Source organism: Podarcis bocagei (genome assembly GCF_964188305.1).
Source record: "Podarcis bocagei genome assembly, chromosome: 1".
Lineage (NCBI taxonomy): Eukaryota > Metazoa > Chordata > Lepidosauria > Squamata > Lacertidae > Podarcis > Podarcis bocagei.
Window position 1 is genome coordinate 70104325 of NC_138125.1, and position 17414 is coordinate 70121738.

The 17414-nt window shown below is 44.0% G+C and overlaps 1 protein-coding gene across 3 annotated transcripts in view; it reads right to left on the reverse strand.

The window, feature by feature from the left end:
- The window catches only part of USP47 (ubiquitin specific peptidase 47), a 50348-nt gene extending 38911 nt beyond the window's left edge, over positions 1-11437 (reverse strand). The window contains exons 1-2 of one of the 3 annotated variants that reach the window (XM_081199164.1): positions 10963-11437; positions 2462-2521 (exon numbers count right to left, since the gene is read on the reverse strand). In XM_081199164.1, the coding sequence (XP_081055290.1) occupies positions 2462-2521; positions 10963-11001 (99 nt within the window). In that variant the 5' untranslated portion in view covers positions 11002-11437. The remainder of the gene's footprint in view (positions 1-2461; positions 2522-10962) is intronic. The other 2 variants (XM_081199163.1, XM_081199165.1) reach the window with 2 other exon arrangements.
- Positions 11438-17414: the final 5977 nt, after the last annotated feature.

Here is a 17414-nt window from a genome sequence, read left to right on the forward strand (position 1 = left end):
ATAATAAATCCCACTGATAAACTACAATTTTTCTAGATAATTACGTCTGTCTGTCTGAATCCAGAGTTTGGGAACCTGTGCCCTCAGGTGTTGCTGAATTCCAACATCCATCAACACCAGCCAGCAAGGTCAGAGGCCTGGAATGATGGTAGCTATAGCCCAGAAACATCTACAGGGCCACAGATTTCTGATTCCTGCCAAACTGCTAGCTAGATTTAATATCAAACTCTCAGATGTTTAAAATGAAAATAGTGCCATCTATTATCTCCCTCAATTTCCCCCTCAAAACCCATTTCAACAAAGCCTGTACATTGCAGCCAAGCCTGTCATCTGAATACAGTTTGTTAGTGTGATAGTACACTGTTTGGCCATTAAGTCTATTTGGGAATGCAAAAGCAGAGGCTTGCCAAACTTGGTGAGTTATGTTGGTTTGGTAAATCACTATTTGTGCAAACCAGACTTAATCCTAACCCCCAGCTACACCCAAAGACCTAATCCTATTCTACAACTACACAGTATTTACAACTGTATTTTAGATTGCCAACTCCTTTTGACCAATAACTCATCCTTTTTATTTATTTACAACACTCTGTAATGTGCTATATACACTGTTGGTGCTGTATATACAAATAGTATATTTACTTCCCATACAGCTGGTCAATTAACAAGTCTCCATCATGCTGCCACCCCGGTCATCTTTTTGCAAGCATTTTTCAGAAGATAACGTGCAGCTGCAATTTTTACATCTTCTCTAGCTCTCCTATATGCTTTTACATGTAAAGCAATCAAAACTGATTGTAATATTTTAAATGAGGGTTAAAGTACCTCCAGCTCACGCTCCAATCTTGGCCTGTCAGGTTTTCCCTTAAGGAAGATCTCCAAAGCACTCAAACTCAGCACTAAGCAGCATTTTCTTTTGTCCCTGTCAATGGCAAGTAGAGGAGAAACAGCCACTTTGCCAGGCCTATGCTCAGGGCTTCCTAGAATACCAAACATGGGGATGACCCTGGTGGTATAGTTCTCAAGTGGGAACCCCATGCAAAGGATTTTGACAGATGGGTGGGTCAACACATGCCAATCATGTAACATTTTAATATCATTGTTTTATTGTCAGGTGAGTGGCCCCATTTACATTTACACCAAGGTCAATGCTAAGCATGATTAGCTTGAAAACCCTGGCTAAAAGCTAGGGACCGGAACCAAGAACTAGACCAGAATGGTTTTATTATATATTTCAAGATATAATAATAGTTGTTCTACTTACACGCCTCCCTCAATACCAAACACGCCACCAGATACACACAAAAAAGTTCAGAGTGGACAGGTACAGAAGAAGGGACCCACCCACTCACAAGTATCCAAATAAAGGGGGCAAGCCTTTATTCTTCCATGCAAGCCAGCAAAAATATTATGAGGAGAAATGAAAAGCAAAGCTAGAAAAGAGGCACTACTTTACTGCTAGAGTCATTTCATTTTTGAGAAGCAATTCATTAACCATTTGCAGCTTGTTTGTTTGTATGTAAACCACAGTGTGTCTCAGCAAAATACTGAAGGGGAGGGGTGAAAATAAGCCAAATCTCCCCTCCTGCAACTGTGTGAAACAACTTCTTTGCAGTTTGGGTTGTTTGCTTACTTGTGCAAATTGTACAACAACTAAAGGTTCTCTCTTCTCAGCACATCAAGAGCCTCCCTGAACAGGGAGAATGTTTAGAATGATCATTTTTTTACCAAAGCCCCTTTCCTTCAACCATTAAGAAGGACTAAAATTATAAATCACACCACCCCATATTATGCATACTGAAATGTTTCATGCTATTATTTTTATTCATTAAATTTGTATACTGCCCTATACTCATAGATCTCTGTTGGCTCTTATCCAGTCTATTATTGAGGCATGACAATGTTACACTCTTAAAAACATATCTACTATTTTCTCATTACACATCCAATAAAACACACTGGCGTCATTTTCTCTGGAAAAATGCTTCCCAATAGCCAACATTTTTATAGAATCAAACATGCATTCAGCAAAAAGACAGACGTGTATGTGCTCACTATAAACAAAACAATCCACATGAACGCTAAAAAGGTCATGTAAGCAGCAAAGCAAACACTCCTGCCTTAATGAGAAGCAGATACAAAGCTCATAAGACATACTCACTACTTTATTTTCAGTTATGTGCCATACAACTCTTCTAAAAAACATCTAGCACATTATTTTATTTTGGAGCTCTTAACACCATGCTTTTTAATTCTTGTGAATGTTACACAAAAAAGGCAACCAAGCTTACCATTTTGTACAACACACACACCCAAATACCAAAGCTTCCTTGTAAGAATAAAGCTCAAAGTACACTCACAAAGCATTTTACTAACTCATGCAGATGTTAACAAGTACTAGTCTCATGCTGTTACTACCCAGTTAAGCAATCGGTTTTAAATGTTTACTGCGGCTAACTACCTGCGAAAATTTCTTCTTCATTTCATCAAAGATACTTTGTCTGCATCTCCAAAGCATATCCTATGGTATATAAACACAAAATAGTAAGATTATAGCACCCTGAAGTGGAGAAGAATCTTCAAATGTTTACTCAAAATATCTATACAGCTTTGAAAGTTACTTGCAAAAAGAAAAACCATTTTCCTCTAAAATAATGAACACTTGGAAAACTGAGCCTAAAAGAATGTGGAAATCCTAGTTCACAGTCTGTCTGGTTGAGATCTCAAAGTTTTAGAACATGGATAGGGAACCTTTGACCTACCATATGCTGCTGGACTTATTCCCATCAGTCCTAGTCAGCCTGATCAATGGTCATGAATGACAGGAGTTGGGAGTCCAAGAATATCGATTCTAGAGGGTCACAGGTTCCCCATCAATGTTTTAGATTAACCTAATGCAGAGGGCAACTAAATCTATTACAAACCCAAGCACATGCATCTTGAGGCCTTTCCCCTTCCAATGGCCACAAGAGAAAGGTGCACCATTCCCATATTGTTGTGAAACTTTCAGCAATGTCCAGAATTTAATTCCTAATGGGGAAATTATTATTATTATTATTATTATTATTATTATTATTATTATTATTATTATTATTTATACTGCACCCATCTGGATGGGTTTCTCCAGTCACTCTGGGCGGCTTACAACATATCTGAAAACATTAATCCTTAAAAGCTTCCCTAAACAGGGCTGCCTTCAGATGTCTTCTAAAAGTCAGATAGTTGTTTATTTCCTTGACATCTGAAGTGAGGGCATTCCACAGGGAGGGTGCCACTACCAAGAAGCCCTTCTGCCTGGTTCCCTGTAGCTTTGCTTCTTGCAGTGAGGGAACCAGAAAACCCTTGGAGGAGAATCAGTGTCTGGGCTGAGCAATGGGGGTGGAGAGGCCATTTAAGGCTTTAAAGGTCAGCACCAACACTTTGAATTGTGCTCAGAAATGCACTTGGAGCCAGTGAAGATCCTTTGGAACCAATGTTATATGGTTCCGGTGGCCACTCCCAGTCACCAGTCTAGCTGCCGTATTGTGGATTAGTTGTAGTTTCAGAGTCACCTTCAAAGGTAGCCCAAGTAGAGCACACTGCAGTAGTTCAAGCAGGAGATACCAGGGCACACACCACTCTGGTGAGACAGTGTGCATACCAGATGGAGCTGGTAAACAGTTGCCCTGGACACAGAATTGACCTACACCTCCATGGACAGCTGTGAATCTGAAATGACTCCTATGTTGCGCACCTGGTATTTCAGCGGCATAGTTACCCTGTTCAAGACCAGGGAGTGCCCACCCCCTGTCCCCCCAAAACAGTACTTCTGTCTTGTCAGGATTCAACCTCAATCTGTTAGCCGCCACCCATCCTCCAACTGCCTCCAGACACACACACAGGACCTTCACTGCCCTCACTGGTTCTGATTTGAAGGAGACGTAGAGCTGGATATCATCTGTACAAAAACTGTAAAAAGTTACTGGCCAGAAATTGTTTCTATGTTGCACCTCACTAAACAGTTCTAAAGCTCAATCAACCTAAGCAAAGCCATACCAAATAATAACCATAGAAATGCCAAAAAATCTGAAAACTTTTTGCCCTTCAATTACTGCAGTATCCCTGTTAATTTTGGCATGCAGTTGACTCTCTTCATTTTAAAGAGATCCTGCAATTCAAAATAACCCATTAATAACCATGGTAGGAATATCTCATTCTATGGTCAACAAATGAGCACACAATTTACTGGAAATGTGACTTGAACAAATTTGTGGAGGATGTGGTCCTAGTGATATGAAAACAAATACTGTGGCTATATAATGTGATATTATGACTGTGTATGTGTATGATCCCAAAATGTATGATCTCTGCAACATGTCAACAAAATCCATGGCTATGATGCAACCTAGATGTGTCAAATATTGTTGATTTGGCATGCATTTTTTTTAAAGGAAAGCTATTAGAAAAAGAGAAGAACAATATCCATTTCCCATGTATGCCTACTACAAGGGACAGCCAAGATGATGCCCTCCAGGTGCTATGGACTACAGCTCCAGCCAAAAGGAAAGGAAGACAGGAGTTGTAGTCCAGCAACACTGAGATGGCATCATGTTGGATGTCTGCATTGATTCAGAGATGGAGAATGATTATTGCAACAGAGCACTTGCATATCACATCCCAAAGTTTTGCAATTTCCAATTTTAAATAACATTTCTATTGATGCATATCCAGTCAGAGAATCTGTAAGATCTGTTTATGACAACTGCAATGTCATCATTTTAAATTTTAAAATGAACATAAAATTGAGTAGTAAAACATAATCCTTGTCTATTTAGTTTCTGCAAATGGAGCTCACAGCAGTCTGCCTTGAAAATCAAAATTTCCATAACACACAGTTCAGCAGACATGACTAAACATAAATCCAAAGACTATTTGCCTCAGTTTTGATTAGTCATTTCTCCTCCAGGCCTGGATCTAGTTTTCTGCCAGTTCAAACCGCAGCTGTTATTATTTACATTGTATACAATCTGTATGTATTTTATTCAGCAGAGGGACCACAGATCACCAGCAGAGTGTATGCTTCGCAACCAGATGGTTCCAAGTTCATCTCCTGGAGTGTTCAGTTAAAAAGATTTCACACAGAAGTGCTGAAAAAGACTTCTACCTAAAACTATGTAGAGTAACTGCCACACATAGCAAAGTGTACGGGACTGGATGGGCTAGTTGTATTATATAACACTTTTTTACAGAGTAATATTTTGAAGTAGTGCAATCCAGCTGCTCAGTCCCAGACCCCTGCCTCAGAGAATTCGGGAGGAGCTGCTGCCCGATATAGGAAATGCTGCCTGAATAATTCTGCTTTCATACTCTGTGAAATTTCTCAAGATTCACATGTAATTTTACCTTAAGAATATTTTGTAAGCTGTTTTGAGGTCAGAAAAAAGTATTATAAATTAATTAATTAAAAATTACAATTAAAATATTGCCTTCATTGACCCAGGTGCTTGCAATCAACCTTTACTTTTTTACCTCTGAACCTAATCAAGCCCTACAGCTTTAATTTTAGCCAACCGTAATAATCTCTAATCAAGGTACTGAATACAGTTCCAATGATCCTGGTTTTCCAGACCAATACTTGTATTGTAAGTTGCTGCTGATTTTGTTGCTCGGCCTTAAATAAATTTGCTAAAACTGCTTCAAAAAGGTACTAACCTCAACTGAATAATAGCATCAAGCATATTTATGCAACCCAGCTACAAAAAAAATCAATTTGTACTATGTGTCCTCAGTGACTGGCTGAAAAATTCTACAACTGATTTACTTTTGCATGTTTGAGCCTACAATGAATATATTACACTATATAACTATATTGTACATATATCTGTAGTATGGGTATAAATGCAAAAGTTCTTTTTGGCTTTGCACTCTAGCACTAAAACATATCAACTGTCCCTCTAATTTCATGTGCTGTTTTCCCCAGTGTTCCAGCACCTCAAGAATATGTTAAAAATTTAAAAGAAACAACAATTTGATTTAATTCACCCTGTGGAGCAGTAGCTGCTCAAAGTTTAACATATGTACTCTGAACTACTGCTCAGGGATTAATTGCAAATTAATTACTAAAACAACACATTCTTTAATTTTCAGAAACTGTTTTAGGTTGCTTCCAGCATGGTCCAACAATGTGATATTCACCTATGCATGTTAGTAGCTAGCTTTTTTGGCAAAAGTATTCATATTACAAGTTTATTAAGTTTTTTAATGTATTTCACATTATGTACCAAATCACTGCAATTATGTACTAGAAACAGAACCTTTACAAGTAATTATTTGGATGATGATGATGATGATGATTTTATTTATATCCCACTCATCCGGCTGGGTTTCCCCAGCAACTCAGAGGAGCTTCCAGCAGAATATAAAAACACATGCTATTCATTAAGTTGTCTTGCACATAAAAATATGCAAATGAAAAGTGTCGCACCTTCAGATACTAAACTGAAGCAAAGAGTTGGTGGATTATCATGATGCATTTCTGTACATCCCAGTTGGCATAAATTTCACTAAAATATTTAATGGGAGATCCTTAAGTTCAGGCTTTTATCAGTTTTTACCGTAACACAGTGGTACCTCCGGTTGCGGATGGGATCCGTTCCAGAGCTCCAGTCAGATCCTGAGGTTTCTGCAACTGGAGGGACCGCTTCTGTGCATATGTGCGGTATAGTAGAGTGTTCTTGCAAATGCGCGCGCAGCGAAACACTTCCGGGTTTGCCGCTTTCACAACCTGAAGTTTATGTTATCCGAGTGTAACAAAAGCCGAGGTGCTACTGTATACTTAAGTTATGAACATTCCTACAAAAATGTGATGTAGCAGTTTGGGGAGTGTATTTCATAAATGGGGAATGATTTATGGTTACAAAATCATGCAATATAGATACATAGATATATACAAACACAATGTTTCTGTTAACTCTGGAAAAATATATGGGGTTGACAAGAAAAAGTACCATATTTTTCGCCCTATAGGACGCACCGGCCCATAGGACGCACTTATATTTTTTTGGGGGGGGGATAAAGAAAAAAATATATCCCCCCCCCGAGCCCCAAACAGCAAAGAAGCCATAACAGCGAGCGGGATGGCTCCCGCTCGCTGTCCTGGCTTTGTTTTTAGCCTCGGGGCTGGGGGTCCAGGAACGAAGGCAAGGTTGCGCAACCTCGCCATCGCTCCCGGAGCCTGCTTGCGGGGCTGGGGGCGGGGGAAGCCCGAGCTTCCCCCATCCCCAGCCCCCAGAATGGGTCCGGGAGCGATGGAGAGGTTTTGCAACCTCGCCATCGCTCCCGGAGCTTGCTTGCGTCGCTGGGAGCTGGGGGCGGGGGAAGCCGGAGCTTCCCCCGTCCCCAGCCCCCAGAAAGGGTCCGGGAGCGATGGCGAGGTTGTGCAACCTCGCCATCACTCCCGGAGCTTGCTTGCGTCGCTTGGAGCTGGGGGCGGGGGAAGCCCGAGCTTCCCTCGTCCCCAGCCCCCAGAACAGGCTGTTGCCCGCAAGCCTTGCGCGCCCGGGGGGAACTCCCCCCGGGCGCGCAAGGCTTGCGGACACCTGCGCGAAGCATGGGGCATCCTCCGGAGGGCGCCCCGTGCTTCAGGCTGCAGCCCGCAAGCCTTGAGAGCCCACTGGAACTCCCGCCGGGGCAAGGCTTGCGGATAGCTTCCTGAAGCCTGGAGACGGAGAGGGGTCGGTTCGCACCGACGCCTCTCGCTCTCCAGGCTTCAGCGAAAGCCTGCATTCGTCCCATAGGACGCACACACATTTCCCCTTCATTTTTGAAGGGGAAAAAGTGCGTCTTATAGGGCGAAAAATACGGTAACTCCTATACACATACAGACACAAACCATTTTTCTACTCTGAAAAGTATCAATGTCTGAAGAGTAGAGATTAGAGATATAAAATGCAATGCTTTCTAGTGCTCTAATCGAAAGGTAGTACAGTGTAATAATTAAAGTAGAAAATAAAATGCTACTGAGGGGGTATTCTGATGGATTTTCAGATGCATCCCACACCACCCTTGACTTTCTTGAAGAAAAAGTGTTTCAAACCTTTACATGCATATTTATACTATCAAGACTGCAACTAACTAGAAAATAAATACCACTGAACTCAGATGTACTTTCTTGTTAGTAAACATGCTAAGAATTACATTGAACTAGATTTAAGAATGCAGCTCCTTTTAATCATTTGGTGTGTACTAGTCTGTGTTTATGTCCAAAAACACTACAAAATATGTTTCATGATTATATTTTAAGAAGAAACAAAAAAGAATTATACACAATCTACAGATGTAGTTAAGTGATTTCTTTAAAATGTGAGGTTAGAAGAAACAAGAACCTTTCTTCATCCTATTAAGTACAGAATTCAATATATCCAAAAAGGAGAGGACTGAAATCCTGTTCAGCTCTAGAAGATAAAAATAAGCTTCTAAGGCATTTGAATAATATCTACAGAGGAACAATGATCAGAGCCAGACTCTGCCATTAATCATTCCAGTCTGTGCTAGTTATCTACAATTACTGCCAAAGGCCTTCTGCTATTAGCCTTTGCTTCTTGGCTGTCACATGATGTTGCACCATTATTGTTCACATTACTATATAATTCAGAACTATATGGGTATGTCATACATGCCACAAATGTGGAAATTATACACTATTAAAAAAAACAAATACACTGAGCTACAATTTTTATGTGTGACAATGTCACATACATACCTCCCCTCTCATCTATATTATTTTGTACAACTTACCACGTTAGTGGTTAGGGCTGAAGAAACTCACAGCCTTAACTGTGGGTAGGGAAACCCACTATGCTGTGACTTCAAAATACAAGGTAAGTTGTACTAAATATTTTTTTGTGGGGGGAGCAAAGCAAATAAAGTACTGTACTGTTTTCAGATGCATTTTTGGGTCATGCGTGTGACCTCTTCTCTATGAACTTGTGTAATTGCAATGATGCATCCAAACACCTGTTCCCATGTAGAAAGGCAAATTATTTTTAATATTTTACTGAATGAGTTTAGGGTCAGGATTCCAGTATGGTAATTTAATATTATATGCCATCTTACTCCCATGCAACTGAAAAGATTTGACTTGGAAGAAAAGATTATATTCGCTTCAAAAAGATCCTCTAGGAGTTCCAACAATCTCAAAGCTATTTCTCATGTTACAAAGCTGAAAGGTAACAGTCTAGTCTAAAGCCAACACTGGAGTTTGGCATTCTTACATGAAAAGCAATAATGTGTAAATAATCCAGAAACAGTTCAGTTCAGTATCCAAGTCTTTCAGTGTTAGAAACTCAGATATATAAGCTAGCTGCCAAATGACTCCTTAAACCAGGGTAAAAGTGGCCAAAACAGAATTCCAAGTTGCCATTTGGAGGACAGAAGTTCATACTGGAAATATGTTCAAACTGAATAAAAATTGGTTCCTGAAATTCATTCTGACTGTGCAGATAAAATATAACAGAATTCTATGGGATGTGTTGGTAGTGTGTGAAAACAGGCAAGATCTAAGGATTCCCCGGCATTCACTTCCAGGTGGTAGGGATGTCAGGTGCTATCCCAGCACCTGGGTATCTTCATGTGGTCACAAGTGGCTGACAGCCGGGTGCAAAATACGCCTGTTGCCTGGCCAATATTGAACGCTGCTATAGATAGATACATCTACTTGGAAGAGCATTGCTTCAGCCTAAGTCATAGGGCAAACCATCCTGTACACAATGAAAGCTCCTTTCCTTCCCACCAAAATATTATAGAACACTTCTCTATCACTTCCCCAATCCAACATTTCATAAAGGAAGAGCTACCAGTCTCTTTCTCAGTCTTCACAACCTTTGTAAAAAAACATGGTTCCAATCACAACCAGAAGAATATTCCTTGTATTTGGAAGTCTGGTTCTATTTTCTTTTATTAAACTCTAACACTAGTGGTTTTCAAACTGTACTCAAGAGAACGCTTATCAGTAGCTCTTCAGTGACAAGATCAGTCATGGTGGTTGGGTTTCCCTGGAAAACAGGTTGTCTACCACTATTTTTCTTTTACGAAGTACCAGAGTAGGGGGAACAGCATGTTCTAGTGTGAAACCCCAGCCCTAGTGTGAAATCTGCATTCTCTCCAGAAGTCCTGCAAGAGTCAGCACCCCGACATGAACAGTTAGTTGAGTGAGTGTGTGAGTGTGTGTTTATGTGAGTGGCATCCACGATCCTCAGAATCCTCTGCAACACACACACACGAATCCATGGCAGACACACCACGCATAAAAGGCTCCTTCCAGGTAGAGCCTATTACAACTATGAACCTGAACGCATGGACATGAATTTGCCCTGACTAACCCGGGAAGTTCCTCCTCTCTCCAGCATCCTTTGAACTTTCGCCCACACCTGTCGCGTGGATCTCTGCCGGTGCTGCAAAACTGCCACTCAACAGCGTGGGAGCACAGGTGAGCTGCATCGCAACACGCACGCAACTTTCCAAGGTTGAGCCTTATCGAACCTACCTCGACTTCCTGGAAAGCTGCGCTTGCTGACACGAATGAATGCCCCGAGGGCCTCCTTGGCCTTTCCCTCCCTCGCTCCCTACTCACAGTGACAGGTCCCCCCCTCCCCTCGCGACGTCTGAAGCAACACTCATGCGCGCGGCCTCTCGGCCGTCCCTTCCCTTCCGCAAGGCCCTAGAGCAGCGAAGGAAGGCCCTGCCGAGAAACACCCGGCAGCACCAGCCCGCCCGCCCATCCCTGAACAGGCAACACCGGGGCTTCCAAACGAGGCCCCGCCAAGCCCCAGGCCCTCGCCGCCCCTGTAACCCGCCCGGGCACGCAACGACTCCTTCCGTGAGGCTGCGCGCACGCCTCGGCCTCCCGTTCCTCCTCCTCCTCTGCCGCCGCCGCCTGAAGCGGGGCCTGAAGGCGCGGCCTCCGCCCAAGGGCCCCTGACGCACCTCTTTGGGGACCAGCTGGTTCTCCTCGCTGGGCACCATGGCCAGTGGCGCAGCCAGCCCGGGGCCCGCGGCAGCTTCGGGCGGGGAGTCGTCGTCAGCAGGAGGCGCCGTCCGCGAAGGAGGGAGAGGAGCGGGGCCGCGGCACGCTCGGCATCGTTACGGTCTCGGTCTCCGCCGCCTCCTTTCTGTGGCTCCCTGCGTGCGTGTGTCTCTCTGCCGCCTCTCCCCCTTCTCAGCGAGCGCAGCAACGCCTCAGCCGCCTCCCCTCCCCTCCCTCCGCCAGCGCCAATCAATGGCAAAATGGCCGACGACGGGCTTCTCGCGAGACGTCGCCGGCGCAGCTGGAGCCCTTCCCTCCTCAGGGCGCCTCCGCTCCCACCTTCTGCCGGGGGAAAGCGGCTCAGAGAGGCCGCGGGAAAGCCTCTGGCCTGCTCCCGGGCTGCTCGCCCTATGAAGGGCCGGCGGCGCTCCGCAGGCGCTCCGCCGGGCTCCGCGGCGCTGTCTCCCGAGGAGGCGGGAGGAGGACGAGGACGATCCGTCCTTGATCCTCATAAAACAAACATCTGGGCGCCCGCCCGCCCGCCCTCTCTGGCTATCAGGCAGGCAACTTGGGTGGAGAGTTTGCTTTCGGTTGGTTCCGCCCTCCCATGTCTTTAAACTGGCACGCATCGATTTTCGTGAAGGCTGCTTAACCCAGAGGAAAGCCGCATTTAATTCCCAGCAACTTAATTCGCACTGTCAACGTGCCTAAGGTTTGAGTCGCGCGTAAAGAGAAACGCGCAGCCCCATCCTATGCAGGTTTGCTCCCTGATAAGCCCCGCTGAGTTCAGCGGATGGGTGCTTACTCCCAAGTAAGCTTGCAGGCGCACTTGCAAGAAACCGTAACAGCTCGTCGTTTTTTTGTATTACTTTTTGATTAATGCCTCCCCCCCCCCACCTCCCACTGTCTATCCAAGAGGCAGATTTACTGAAATGCTATTAAGTAATCTGAAGAGTCTTCAGTAGAGTACAGTAATGAAATTACGATCAACAAATGATGGCTTTTCAGCAGCGATTTGAGATGAATAAAGAATAATGGCAAAGGTTGCTTCTGATTTGGAAATGGCAAATTACTTCCGGCAGCGTTGGTTTCCTTATAAGAAAGTGAATGACAGCCATGGACGTAGCCAAGGGAGGGCAGCTGCCCCCCCATCAATAAAAATACATAGCATACTGAGGTTCTGCCCCCTCCCCCACAAAAATCCTGGCTACGCACATGATGACAGCTACATCAACATTCATGACGAAGTGACCAAGACTCAAAATAACCCATAAAAGCAGGATGTGGGAGAATATTCTGGCATATTTTACAGCGATGCAAGCCACATTTCAGTCCCCTTTATACTTAAGACTATTAATCTATTACACTTTGGTTGGTGTGTAAACAAAGCAGGTACTTTTTCCCTTCTCTCCCCTTTTCAGCCTGGAAACACAGTAGAAATATAATGTGAGAATGATTCAAAAGTTCTGTGGCATTGCAAGCAATGATTTGCTTCTACACAGAAAAGATGTTAAGCCACTTCATCAGTACCTCAGCCAGAAACCATGCTAGCACTCATCCACAAAGGAGGTATATTTCCCAGAGTAAATGACAGCTCCTGCAAGACTGAGTTTTGCCAGGCATTCTGTGCCAGGAAGACAAGTCAATAATTGATTCCAAGTAATGTGCCCAGCAAGCTGTAACATTCTTTCCTTGCAGCTGAATGACGCACAGCAAAGTGTGAAATTCCTTCCTACCTTTCATAAACATCAAAGAAGGCCTCTCTGTTCTGAGTCTTATGAGAGAAAGTTCAACTAATTAGTGAAGGGAGGGGTGAACATAATCCCACAGACAAGGGTACACACAACTGCGCAAAGAAGATGAAGCAATTTTTGATCCATATAGCTGATTTTGTTCCCTACAGGCAGTGTTGCTAAAGCCAAATTCCCCTATAATCCCGTAGTTAGAATTAAGAGTCTGATGGCCTAGAAACCGTAGAGCAAGCAGTGAATGGCAAAGATGAGAGTGATATGAAAAAGCCCCCAAATATTAAGTGTTTGCTATGGTCATGAGAGAGCTGTACACGCAAGAATTAACTCATTTATTAATGGAAAAGAGGGGGGAAGACAATGAAAAACGTTAAGAAAATATTTATACTTTAGTTTTATGTATGCCATTCTGAGGACTGTTTTGAAAAGTGGGATGTAAGATAAAAACCATCATGTAAATTGTTTTGCTCTAATTGACCCACTGCCAGATGCACCCTCCAATATATGTACCAGTGTGGTGTAGTGGTTAAGAGCAGTGGACTCGTAATCTGGTGAACTGGGTTCGATTCCCTGCTCCTCCACATGCAGCTGCTGGGTGACCTTGGGCCAGTCACACTTCTCTGAAGTCTCTCAGCCTCACTCACCTCACAGAGTGTTTGTTGTGGGGGAGGAAGGGAAAGGAGATTGTTAGCCGCTTTGAGACTCCTTCGGGTAGTGATAAAGTGGGATATCAAATCCAAACTCCAACTCCTCCTCCTCCTCCGCCTCCTCCTCTGGGCCAGTCTGGAGTTGGTGCAGCAAAAAACTGGCTGGCAGGAGTCAGCAGGATACTCCATTGAAGGTAAGGCTACAAATGACTACTAACCATGATGTCTATGCTCTGCCTCCACATTGGATGCATAATGCTTCTGAATGCCAGTTATTGGAAGCTGCAGAAGGGGAATATGCTTTGGTCCTTGGGTCCTGCTTGTGGGTTCCCCTCCGATTTCTGGTTGGCTGCTGTGAGGATAGGATGATGGACCAGGTGGGCTATTGGCTTTGGATGTGGCAGTGGTTCTTCTGCTTTTATTGTCTCAGGTTAGGATTGCCCTGTAATGTGTGCAAACAACCATGTCTAATACATATTTATTTGAAAAAGGGAGGATGTGTGTATTTATATAAATAAATAGGTTTGTCTTCATTTCAGGGTATTTCAAAACCAGCAATATCATATAAGAGTCGTTTGCGATTGAAGAGTATGTATACCTAGAAATTGTAAATATTTTTATTGTGAAAATACAAACAAAAATCATCATAGCATATGTTATATTATTTTAAAATCAAAGATTATATAGCATGTGTATGCGCACACAGTTGTATATTATATTATCATGGCCTATGACATATTTAAGGTATATGCATATTATAAAAGCTTGTATGTCCATGTGTCCAGAATAAAGGCTATTTATTATATACACTATTTGAAATGTGATCAAGAAGACTGTTTTCAGAGGATGCAATTCCAAGCTAACTAGCTAACCAAAATTTAAAGAAGAAGAAGAAATCCTCTGAGCCAAAGCTACCTGATTGCAAATGTGAATGAGGTAGCTCTAGAAACATAAATTTTGAGTCAAGCCTCACATCACTTGGAAAATGCTTGATATTTATTTTAATGTGGTTGGTTATAAAATAAAGTAAATATAAAAGTAACGGTAGTACACAACATACTCCAAATAAGAAAGGGCTTCTTCATACAGTCATGTTGTCCACTTGAGCATCAGTCATCATGCTGGTACTATGTGCTCAAGGATTCTTTTTTCTGAGGTCAGTATGACCTTATAATAATAGCCCCCCTCTCACACAATCCAATCTCATACATTCAGTCTCATGAATAATGAAATATAAGTTTCTATTTTAATTCTGGAATTACATTTCTTAAATGACAGCCTCAGGGATGGGTTCTATAGTGCCCCCAACCCTTTTTTGTATTGGAATATGGTGTGGGGATAGTTCATATGTTTCCAAAAGTGGTGGGTTTGGGGGGGGGGGTTAGGTGCAACATTTCACTAGAATTCTTTTCAGAAGCATCTGTAGGATACTTGCAATTCACATGTAGTATTTTGGACCTGTAAAGCCAGCCATTGGGGCTAGCTCCCACTGTGCCTGGGATCAATGTCTCCAGTTATTATGGCACTCTGTTCCTCCCTCCTCCTACTGTACAAGTTTGCTAACAAGCTTTACTGTAGGGAAGCAAACTTGCTGCATGAGTAAAGGCCATGGTTCTCCACTATATTTATCCAGTGTTCTCTGTCAGTTCCTAATTTTACTCACCATCAATAGCAAAATCTGAAAGACTCAGGTGAGTGTGTGTAGGATCACAACTGGCAAACATAGCTAAATGGTGGAAATGATGCCATAAAACACATTGCAACCCCAAGGTCTTCTTCCTTCCACACATCATCTCTACTACTACATTATTTCAACATAAGGAGAATGCATATTAGTTTGCCAAATGACTACACACTTGCCCTATCTGTGGAAAGTAATGGATGCAAGAAACTACAGTTATGAAATAGTATCATACCAGGGTCTGTTCTTGCACTGGCATTATTTAACTAGCAGTGTCCCTCTTATTTGCAGCCATTTATATATTGGCTACTATATCCTCAGCTTTTAAGAAAATCTCCCATATTTCAATGGTAGAAATTAAATATCTGCCTGCTGCCATCTGCTTGGGAACTGCTGCAGCAAAGACCATGGTTTTCGTTCCATCCTTTATTTTAATGATAAACAAGCTCATAAAAAGCTTGTTATTCATGGGGGAACTTAACCAGAAAAGAAATGAAGTGCAAAGATGCCATAATTATATTGTGTATTTAATTATATTGTGTCTGCCAACGAGAACAATGCAACACACAAGAGAGTCCAATTCATCTACAACAATGGAAAAGGGAACAGCAGGATAATAATAACTACATTAGTTGGAACACCTTTGACAACATCGCGAGATGTGGCTCAAATACCTTTTAACTGGCCACGAGAAGGCAGACAGCATCTACTGCAGGGGTTAGTATTATTAAATTTGTACACCGACCTTCATCCATAGATCTCAGGGTAGTTCACAACATAAAAAATCAAGGTAAAAACACAAAGTACATAATAAAAACAAGAAAACGAAACAAAAACCCTTAAGTGAGGCTAATGAGTGCTAATGTGTCTGCTAGCAGTGGTGATGCTTCCAGGCATGTGGCTTTCTTCACAAGGACTCAGAGATGATCAAATTAGGAAGTGCCTGAGACCTTATATCGTACTGAAATAATTTAGAGGAGCGCTGTTAGTTATTTCCTGTATTACAGAGGCCCAACTGGCTTCAGTGAGAAGTCAGGCATTTAGTGTCACCAATCCCATGATGCAAAATACCGTATTTTTCGCCCCATAAGACACACTTTTCCCCCTCCAAAAATGAAGGGGAAATCGGGGTGCGTCTTATGCGGCGAATGCCTGCAAGCCTCGCGCGCCCGGCAGGAGGTCCCACCGGGTGCGCGAGGCTTGGGGCGGCAGCGGACTGCTTGCGCGCACCTAGAAGCTTGGGGCGGGCTGAGGTCAGCGTGCCCCAAGCTTCTGCATGCCGGCAAGCAGTCCGCTGCCGCCCCAAGCCTCCCGCACCCGGCAGGAGGTCCCGCCGGGTGCGCAAGGCTTGGGGCGGCAGCGGACTGCTTGCGCGCACCTAGAAGCTTGGGGCGTGCTGAGGTCAGCGCGCCCCAAGCTTCTGCATGCCGGCAAGCAGTCCGCTGCCGCCCCAAGCCTCCCGCACCCGGCAGGAGGTCCCGCCGGGTGCGCAAGGCTTGGGGCGGCAGCGGACTGCTTGCGCGCACCTAGAAGCTTGGGGCGTGCTGAGGTCAGCGCGCCCCAAGCTTCTGCATGCCGGCAAGCAATCCGCTGCCGCCCCAAGCCTCCCGCACCCGGCAGGAGGTCCCGCCGGGTGCGCGAGGCTTGGGGCGGCAGCGGACTGCTTGCGCGCACCTAGAAGCTTGGGGAGTGCTGAGGTCAGCGCGCCCCAAGCTTCTGCATGCCGGCAAGCAGTCCGCTGCCGCCCCAAGCCTCCCGCACCCGGCAGGAGGTCCCGCCGGGTGCGCAAGGCTTGGGGCGGCAGCGGACTGCTTGCCGGCATGCAGAAGCTTGGAGCGCGCTGACCTCAGCACGCCCTAAGCTTCTGGATTAGCGCAGGGGTCCGCTAGCCCTGGGAGAGGCGCCGGCTCTCCCACGCTAGCGGAGACCTTGCCGGCACGCAGAAGCTTGGGGCACGCTGAGCTCCGCACGCCCCAAGCTCCTGGTGTAGCACAGCGCACCTGGGGGGGAAATAAAATTTTTTTCCTTCATTTCCCCCCCCCCTAAAATCTAGGTGCGTCTTATGGGCCGGTGCGTCTTATGGGGCGAAAAATACGGTAGTCTTCCACCAGAGATCCATGTCTCTTGGAGTTATTTTTATGCTGACTGGCCTATGTAGTTATGTTTAAACTTTACTAATTAGACACTCATATTATTTTGTATAGTGTTTATGTTTTATTGTACATATATTTATTGATGTTCACTGCCTTGACCCTTAATGAGTTGGCCATAAAGGGTCCTGGAAAAAGCAGGACATCCCGTTTTCTCTCAAGAGAGCATGGCAACCATTCTGGGTG